This window comes from Fragaria vesca, linkage group LG2 (assembly GCF_000184155.1).
Source record: "Fragaria vesca subsp. vesca linkage group LG2, FraVesHawaii_1.0, whole genome shotgun sequence".
NCBI classification, from domain to species: domain Eukaryota; kingdom Viridiplantae; phylum Streptophyta; class Magnoliopsida; order Rosales; family Rosaceae; genus Fragaria; species Fragaria vesca.
This window is the reverse complement of record NC_020492.1, coordinates 2,641,276-2,651,738: the sequence shown is the minus strand read 5'-3', so window position 1 is coordinate 2,651,738 and position 10,463 is coordinate 2,641,276. Positions and strand designations below refer to the sequence as shown.

The window sequence follows — 10,463 nt, the reverse complement described above, 5'->3', positions numbered from 1 at the left end:
CTACGATCGATCAACTAAATATTTCAAGCCTGAACTACCAATCTTCCTTAGAAATTTGGAATGTTCACAAAAATGAGAGACTTGCTTTATACTTTTATAGCAAGAAAGAAGTAACCTATCATGGAATCCATATTCACTTAATTCAACAACACCTATCAACAATCAAATTGCCTGGTTTGAATCACTAAGACTAAAACCAATACGGTTGCCAATTCAAGACCTCCTACATATTCTGCAGCTAAGGTGGACACTGTGGGATATATGTGCAAGCAAAAGACAGGTTCAAAGTTGATACTGATTTAAGTAGACTTTCTACTTCTGGTTCATATGTAATGGGAGATTCTTAAGGAATGTATGCAGAGTTGGGAGAAGGGGTTCTCAGTTATGCTTGGAATTGGTCAAATTTTGAAGGGTATTGAAGACTCCTGAAGGGCTTAAAAATCGCTAGGGATTCCCATTGGAGGATTGTTGAAGTGTACCTTGACTCATGCAATGCTATTGACCTAATTCTCCAACCTTTTCACACAATATAAAATGTCAGATTGTAATGAAGAAGGATTGTACTGTTCTTGTATCTCATGTTTACCGAAAGCGAAAGTCAGATTATTTAGTAACAAAAAAAAAATCAGAATATTTATGTCAAATGCGATGCCTCTGCTGTTACACTAGAGGCATAGAACCACTCCATCGAAAAAAACTATTCTATACCTTAAGAAGCGAAGCTTAATACCTATTATCTCAAGCATTTGCAGTAAGTACACACACTATGAACTTAATCCAAACATCAACATCAGCTTCAAACTTTCTATAGAAATTAGGAAAAATTTTAATAACAGTACACGAAGTATGGATGACTGATAATTAACGTGAATCTAGTTTCTATAATATCATAATGGTGTCTGAGGTTAAAACTACGACCCAACTTAAGTACATATCGTTAGCCTCTTTGTGAGTCTGTTTGTTTTCCGTTATATTTTTGAGGGCAAACTTGTCTTTTTATGAATGATACAAGAAAATAACTCATATGCAACTCTCATCTTTTTTTCCCACCATTTTAATTTTACAAAAAAAAAAAAACCTAGTGGACACCAAGATTTCTCTCTACACCTATTTATTGTCTCCTCCATTACTGCACAAACCCTTCTCCTAGCCTCCACCATCGATTACCAACCACAAACAAAATTCTTGAGGGAATCCATTTCTTCCAAAAACAAAACCAAGATTCTCTCAATAGGGACGAAATCCGATTTGGTCTGTGTTCCTCTTGTCGAAATTCTGGGCAGTTTTTGGTTGTTCTTGAAATCAATCCAGTCCGGGAGGAAGAAAGCAAGAATCTTTCTTGTGTTCATGATTCATGACTTGTTGAGAAAGAGGCAGATATGAAATGGGTTATGGGTTTTGAATTGACAAATGGAAAATGGAGGTGGGGATGGGGACGGAGGGAGAAGGGAGAGAGGGAGAGATGTGTTTTTTTTTGGTATGAAAGAGAGATGAGAGGGTAAGAGTACTAAATCACCCTTCTAATAAATAAATAATTACATAATATTGACAGTAGTGTTAGTAACGGTGCATGTGTACCTAAATCAAATAGAGTTTGTAACGTCAGACACCATTGTGATATATTACAAAGTATATTCACCTTAATTCTCAGTCACGTAGTTTTTAAAATTTTCCCTAGCAATTATAATGGCCCCATGATACAATCAAGCAACTTATGCACACTGTTTATATCATCAAAGACTTGACGATTCGAAGATCATGAAGTAATTTAGAGAAAACTTTTTTTTAAGTGTGCAATTTGTACTGATCACAATGAGAGAAAAGAAACCGATGTTTATGAGATGCACATCCATTCATTCAACAACAAACAAAAAGCAAACCCTGTAATTTAAAAAAAAAAAAAAAAAAAAAAAACCATGGAATAACACCATACAAAGTCTACAAATTACATCCTAATGGTTTGAACTCACAATTTCTGCTTAAAACTCATGAATTTAATAAAAATTCGTCATGTACCTCGACTTGAACTTGCTCAGCAATCCTAATTCAAATGCGAAACGGTGCGTGGAAGGGAGCGTGCGTTAGAGATATATGCAGTCTCTACTGAGTCAAGGAAACGTTTCCCATTAGAGTTGTAGTTCCAATTCCAAAAACATTAATAAGTTAATGCAATATCTTTTCTTTTAGAAATAAGTTAATGCAATTAACTTTTGGGTGCGGCTATTTCCATCCCACTAAATGCTCAGTTCATCTCATGCCTTATTTTTTACTTTTAACGTTCCAATTTTACCCTTAAAATTTTGAGAAAATTTGGTTTTTATTTTCTTTCTTTTGTTTTCCTCAATCTGATAAAATATAAAAATATATACAAATATCTCATCAGACCTCCATTCTTCTCAAACCACATCCTACATATGTTTTCCTCGATCTCTTTCTTGAGTTCATTCTTTACAATTAGAGTAATTTTATTCATACATTCCTACCTTTTTAATACACACAGCTCAAATTTTTTTTGCAATTTTTTTCCTTGAATTTCCTCTTTTACCCTCTCTCTTTGTCCTCTTTTACATATTACATATGCAAGAAATCGTCATTCTAGCAAGCAAACGATTCTGATAAAAATAAAAAAAGAATCAAATTAAATGATTATACTAGAATTATAGGGAAAATTCAGGGTGACATTTGATTTGCTCGTTTGAATTATAAGGTAAATTCATGCTTAATCAATGAACTTATTGTTTCTTGTGGGGTGGCTCAAAATGTAATTTAGAGTGACATTTGATTTGCTGGTTTGCAAATCTCAGATAATAGAAATAGGTATTAAAGTTCAGAATCACATTTCTTAATCATATTTTAAGGTATGTAGTGATTTCGCTCTAGTCCTCTGGTTTGGTGCTCTCTCATCTCTATGACCTCTATTTATCTACTCTGGGTTGTAACCCAACAAGCAAGATTCCTTTGGTGACCAAATACCCTCTTTACCATCGGCCTCTGACGGTTGCAACCTGGGTACTTGACTCTGGTGGCTCCTCGTTGTGATTGAGTATCAGAGTATGATTAGTATTTTGTTTGAAAAGGGTAAAATAAAAATATAAAATTTACCAAAAACGTGGGATGTGTATCTAGAAAATAGGTATGTGTTAATAAAATTTCTCTTACATTATGAATATATATATATATATATACAGAAACGTTTGAGAGCGGACGTCCGCACTCGGCTTAAAGTGCGGACGTCCCTCTGTTCTCCAACCCTCCGGCGCCGGCGAGGGTGCGCCTCCACTCCAGCAGACTCCAGCAACGTCCCAGACCACTTTCCCTCCCCGGCAAGTCCGCCGAATTCCAGTTTCTGGCGAGATCGACTTTATTTGAAGTTTTGGGTGATCTTGCTGGAAAACTAGAAAATAACAGACTCGCTGGGGAGAGGAAGTGGTCGGGGACGCTGCTGGAGTCCGTTAGGGTGGAGGCATGCTGTCTTCGACGCCGGACGGAGGAGAACGGAGGGACGTCCGCACTCGAACGGGCCTATATATATATATGAAAGACTACATTTGAAGAACGAACAATCCCACCACATTGTATAATTAACCACCTTGTTGAAGATTAAAGTGATTCTCAAATTTGATTTAAAAGATGTAGAGAAATTTTTTTTTTTCTTTTTCTTTTCTGATGTAAAGATGTAGAGAATTGTTGTTGTTTGGATTTTATAGATTTTAGTTTAATATTATATTTTCATAAAAATTCTTGATTGTGGGGTTAATATTAGAATATTTAGTTTAAAATTGAGATGTGGGGTGAAAAAAGTATTTGGTGGGGTGCAATAGCCACATCCTTAACTTTTTTACCGTGTCCATGTTGTACTAGGTCTCTTATTACCTCTCGGTCTTTCATATACATTGGACTAGGGCATTGATCATTACGTATATATAGTTATAAGTTGAAGGCTCTGTATTCCCTTTCCAACGTACGTCGGCCGTTCGCTATCAAGGAGCTATCATGGACTATGAAAGTGATGACGGCTATGGATCCGCAGAGAGTGGCAATGACGAAGCATTGAACTACGATGACGATCTTCAACTGGATGAAGATGATAAGGTCGATGAGTATGGTGAGAGTAGGTGTTCACTGGAAAATTATACTGTTTTGAAAGAAGAAGAAATTGCAAAACTTCAGGATAGTTGTACCGCAGATGTCTCTACTGTTCTCTCCATATCCAAGTCCGATGCGTGCTTACTACTCCCTCGCTTTCATTGGAGGGTTGAAGAACTTAAGGATGAATGGTTTGCCGATGAAGATAAAGTTAGAGAAGATGCAGGTTTGTTGAAGAAACCTATAGTGGAACATAATGCTAGGGCAAATCTAAGAATTGCTTGCGGAATTTGTTTTGAAGAGTACAACTATGATCGGTTTATTTTATCTGCCTCTTGTGGCCATCCTTTTTGTCGAGATTGCTGGGCAGGTTATATTAGCACAACAATCTGTGATGGTGGTCCGGCTTGTGTGAGGCTAAGGTGTCCTGAACCATCATGTAATGCAGCAGTTGGTCCTGATTTGATCGAAAAGGTGTTGTTGAACTCAAACCGAGGAGCTGAGCATGGCAAGTACAAGACATATCTGTTAAGATCTTACGTCGAAGATCAGAAGAACATCAAGTGGTGTCCTTCCCCGGATTGTAACTACGCAATTCAGTTTCATGCTTTGGGTGGATTAATGGTGTCATATGATGTTTCGTGTCTTTGCTCGCATAGATATTGTTGGAATTGTATTGAAGAGAATCATTGTCCGGTGGATTGTGAAACTGTGGGGAAGTGGATATTGAAGAACAAGGATGACTCTCAAAATACACAATGGATACTGGTTAATTCCAAGCCTTGTCCCAAATGCAAAAGACCAATTGAGAAGAACCAAGGCTGTAATCATATGACTTGCAGTCCTCCCTGTGGGTACCAGTTTTGTTGGTTATGCCTCGGGCCAAATAAAAGTTACTCTGGTTGCTATTGCAATAGGTTTAGGCAGGGGTCAATTGATAATCCTGAGACGTCTATGAATACGGATGAGAAGGCAAGGAAGAAGGCAAAGATGTACTTAGAGAGATACATTCATTATTATGAAAGGTGGGAAACCAATGGAAGATCAAAGAAAAAAGCTCTGGAGGATTTTAATAAGGTGAAGACCGAGCACATTAAGCAACTTGGGGAGATACAAGGTAACACAAGAGAGCATGAATACGATTTTATCATAGAGGCCTGGCAACAGATTATTGACTGCAGGCAAGTATTGCGATGGACCTATGCGTATGGCTACTACCTGCCTGAGGATACTGCCGCTAAGAAGCACCTTTTCGAGTGTTTGCAAGGCTATGCTGAGTTCAGTCTCGAAAGGCTTCACAACTGCGCCGAGAGTGAACTACAACCGCTTCTGGTCTCATCATCATCGGCAGCTGATGAAGATTTCAAAAAGTTCAAGACAAAACTCATGGGGCTGACAAAGGTGACCGGAACTTATTTCAAAAAGTTGGTTACTGCGTTGGAGGAGGGGCTTCCGGAGACGCTTCAATATGGAGCTGGAGCTGCTTTCAAGGAGATTGACTGGGCATGTGACCAATGTACCTATATCAATGTAGGGTCTGCCGTTAACTGTGAAGTATGTTTTGAGGAAAATCCAAAAGGTTGCTGGTCTTGTGAGCGTTGTACACTTTCGAATCCGGCGACTAGAACCAGGTGTCTGGTGTGTGATAATACCGAAGATGTTGATCAGGGTGTAGTTTAGCCTATAAGGTTAGTTGGAATGAGCAAGTTAGTTTCTAAATATTTATATCTAGAGATCATTAGGTTCACAACAATCCGATGAACTCATCTAAATTACTAGTTAGTATGTTAATTTCAATTTGTTTTTTTAAATAATCTCTGGTGGTTTCCATACGTGTTGATTCAAATTTTCCATTCTTGCTTCTGCTTAGAAAAAGAACATTTGATCGACATTGTAGTGCTTGATAATATTAGTATTCCTCATGTGTCTTGGATCCTTCAGATCTATCGGAATAACTGTTCGTATTTGATTATGAAATGACGAATTACATATTTTCGAAGAGAACAAAGTTGCTGATAACTGTTATGAGATGACATATTATATATTTCAGAAGAACACAGTTGCTGATGTTTTGGTAAAATTTGGTGCCTTTTCCTTTTTTTTTTTTGGTACAACGCTCTTCCATAAAAGAGAAAGGATAGGAACTACAAAGATGCTCCATATCCAAAAACAACAAACAGCAAACCGAGGACCCAACCCAACAAAAGAAAGGCCCATAGAGACTAAAAAAAAACAACATAACCAAAACACTAGAAAAAGCAAAATAGAATGCATCTAAATCCTAAAGCTGGAGTTGACGAACACGATACGACTTCTCAAAAGAAAAGAGTCAGTGCAGTCAACGCCAACTTTGTTGCCAAATCATGATGCTGCCGGAGGACAGGGAAGACCATCCCTCGATAGAATATGGACCAAGGAAGATGGGGGTCGAATAACCCAAGATTCAGGGCACATCTTCCTCAATGATAGTGAGGCAACATGATCGGCTGCCGAGTTCGCTTGACGGGGAGTCCACCTCCATGAGAAGGTTCTGAAGAAACAAGAGTCATGGCGGATCCGATTGATTGTGGGAATGAGGCTCCAATGCGGTGAAGTCTTCGAACCATTAATCGCATCAACCAAGTTTTGTGAATCTGATTCGAAGATGACTGATTGGAACCGGAGTTTTTTTGCGAGCTCCATCGCTGATGATGCCACCATGGCCTCCGCCTCAAGTGCAAATGCTGGTAAACCAAACTTGGAGGAGCCACCAACGAGACGACCCTCTGAGTCTCGCGCCACTACTCCGACTCCCATGAGATTGGTAAGCTTATCCCATGCACCATCACAATTTAATTTGATATAGGCCGTGGGTGGGGAAATCCAATTGGGTGATGGGGTTGGAGATGGAATATGATGATGGTTGAGGTCCCCATTGTAGTGATTGTGGATGATGGGGGTGGCAGAAGAACTTCTCATGGGATTTGTGATGGAGATAGGGGTTCTTATGGGAACTGAGGATCGGTCCAAAAAGTGATGTTGTAATGGACTCTGGTGAAAGAGAGGTGGGTGTGGATGTGTGGCAGATGTGGGAATGCGGTTTGGGATGGGGGTCTCCAAGACTGGATCATTAGAGTGGTTGATGAGAGAGAAGCGGTTATGCGTAGGGATGGTGTATAACTGGTTAGGTGTATGGGGAGGAGTGTTGATTTGGCTAGAAATTGCAACTGGAGGGCTTATGGGGGTGTTGAGGAGAGAAATTGTGATTTGAGTGATGGAAGTGGGGGTATCGAGAGAGCATGAAAGAGGACTTACAGTGCTTTTTGCGTGCAGGAACTCTTCCAAGGCAGTGGAAGCATGAGACGCGACTAGAAGAGGATCAGGTTGAGCATGCTGGAACAAATTTGCACCTCGCTTTCCAAATTTCCCAACAAGTGAAGGCCACAAAGGGCAGAAGATGAGAGCTAGCATCTTTGCTCTGCTCAGTCAGTCTTGGTAAGGCCTCCCACCATTTGTCAAAAGTAGTAATTTTTTGAGCATTTATTCTGTAACATAGAGGGCCGGCAAACCAAGTTTTGGATGCCCAGGGACACAATAGCAAACAGTGTTCAACTGTCTCAGGATGGATTAGGCACATAGGACATATAGGGGTTTGAGAAATGTTTCTCCTGAAGTGGTTATGCATTGTAGGCAAAGAGTTTGCTGATACGACTTTCCAAAGAAAAAATTTGATTTTTGGTAAGGTGTTGGTTGACCAAATTGATTTCCAAGTGGCTTAGGGGATGTGGTGTGAGGTACTTGCTTTCAAATCTTGTTTTTGGGAACATTGGGAGTGTTGCAGGTGATACCCCGACTTCACCGAGTAAGAACCCGAACGCTCCCATGGCCAAACCAGTCTGTCCTCTGTGTTCATGTCACCCACTAGGATTGCTTCTATTGCAGAAGCTTCTTGAGGGCTTAGATACTGCCGTATAGGGGACAAGTTCCAGAAATTTGTATCTCGATCGATTAGCTTCGAGACGATTTGCGGACAGCTACTAGGGACAGGAAGAGTGGGATGTAGGAATTTGTTCTCGACTAATGGAAACCATTTGTCCACCCAAATTCCAACCTTAGCACCGTTACCAATCTGCCAATGTGACCCAAGCAAAATGAGATCCCGACCATACAATAAGCTGCTCCACGCCCATGAGGTTCGGGAGCCCTTTCCAGCATTCAACCCATCCAGGTGAGGGAAATATCTCGCTTTTATAACTTGTGCCCAGAAAGCATCGGGATTGGTAATGATCCTCCAGAACTGTTTTGCCAATAGAGCCACATTAAAATTAGTTACGCATCTGAACCCCAAACCACCATCTGCTTTTGCTTTACCCATTCTATCCCAACTTTTCCAATGGACTTTTCTCTCTTCACCTTTCTGACCCCACCAAAATCTTGCTACCATAGAATCAAATTCCTTGCACAAGGTGATAGGGAACTTAAAACAATTCATAGGATATGCTGGGACGGCATAGGCAACAGATTTTATAAGTACATCTTTTCCAGCTTGAGATAGATTTGCCTGTTTCCATCCTTGAAGCTTATTTTGAATCCTCCCTTTCACATAAGCCAAGGCTTCCTTCTTCGATCTTCCCCATAATGTTGGCAAACCAAGATACTTCCCCGGATTTGGTGAGTCATTGATATGAATTTTTGGCTTATAGACTCTCTTAAAGCTTCAGGGGTATTTGGTGAGAAAAACAAGCTTGATTTTTCAAAATTTATTGATTGGCCTAAGGCTAAACAATAATCATCAAGAATTGACTTCATTCTTAGGCAGTTGACATCTGTGGCCTGAAGGAAAAAAAGGGAGTCATCTACAAATAGTAAATGAGTGATTTCAGGACCCCTTTTGCTGATTTTAACCCCTTGAATATATCCACCTAGGCAAGAATTGGATATCATTGAAGAGAGGACCTCCGAGGCCAAGAGAAACAAATAGGGGGATAAGGGATCACCTTGCCTTAAACCTCTCGACGGTTTAAAACTTGGCCCAATCTTACCATTCAATGAAACCGCAAAGGTCACTGTGTTAACACAAGCCATAACCACTCTAACCCATCTCTGACAAAAACCCATGCCTATCATCACATCTTCTAAAAAATCCCATTCCACTCGGTCATACGCCTTGTTCATGTCGAGTTTGAGTCCCAACTCATAAATTTTTGTTGACTTTCTCAGCTTAAGGTAATGAAACACCTCATGAGCCACCAAGATGTTATCTTGAATCTGCCGATTAGGAACAAAGGCATTCTGGTGATGAGAAATCAGGTTTGGCAGCCAAGTCTTGAGCCGATTGGCAAGAATCTTGGATAAGATCTTGTATGAGAAGTTGCAAAGGCTTATTGGCCTAAACTGAGACACACATTCTGGGTTGGGGACTTTGGGCAGCAAGACAATGTTTGTGTGATTAAGTTCCCTTATAACCTCTCTATTATCCCACATGTCATTGGCTGTTGAGTTGATGATGGAGTTGACAATTTCCCAAAATTTATGGTAGAATAAGCCATTAAACCCGTCCGGGCCGGGAGCTTTGAAGTCCCCAGCTGGAAAGTTGCTGCTTTTACCTCATCCATGCTGATGGGCCTGACTAGATCATCGTTCATCTCCTCAGTAACAACACGCTGCACTTTAGCAGAAGTAGTGCTCCAATCCCGTCTTCCAGACGAGGAGAACAGAGCTGCAAAGTAATCTTCAACTACTTTGCGGATTTCAAGATCACTAGAAACCCAATTTTCCTCGGAGTCCTTTAGCTTTTGCACTCTATTTCGTTGCCTCCTCTGTATTGTTGTGAGGTGAAAGAACCGAGTGTTGGCGTCCCCATCTCTTAACCAGTTTACCCGAGAGCGCTGTTTCCAGTACAGCTCCTCCTTTGCCCAGAGTTCACTAAGAGTATTAGTTAATTCTTTGATCACTGGTCTCGGAACATTGTCTTCCCCTCCCTTCTGAATTTCTTCCAACTCATTGAGACATTGATTTATAAGCCGCCGATTATTCCCGCCACTTTTCTTATGCCATTCCACAAGAAGAGCACTACATTTCTGAAGTTTTTGTGCCCATTGAGATGCCGTATTTCCTTGAAAAACGGTGTCCCAACTTTCTTCAATGATCTTTCGACACTCATCTTCTTTGGCCCAATTAGCATCAAACTTAAAGTTTCTGGGATTTCTCATGATGATTGGATCTATATCAACTATTATTGGATTATGGTCAGAACCAACCCTTGTGCAATGGGAAACTGTTGTATTAGGCCACTTCTCTAGCCAACACATATCTGCCACCCCTCTATCTAGTCTTTCAAATATATGACCAGCTGCAGTTTCCCAATTGCTCTTCCACGTAAATTGCTGGCCTTTAAA

The 10,463-nt window shown here is 40.2% G+C and overlaps 1 protein-coding gene across 1 annotated transcript; it reads left to right on the top strand.

Annotated features, from left to right (window-relative positions):
- Positions 1–3,993: 3,993 nt before the first annotated feature.
- On the top strand, positions 3,994–5,766 carry LOC101294432 (probable E3 ubiquitin-protein ligase ARI8-like). The gene has a single exon (XM_004292035.1). It carries the CDS (start codon positions 3,994–3,996, stop codon positions 5,764–5,766), a length of 1,773 nt encoding a protein of 590 aa, XP_004292083.1.
- Positions 5,767–10,463: the final 4,697 nt, after the last annotated feature.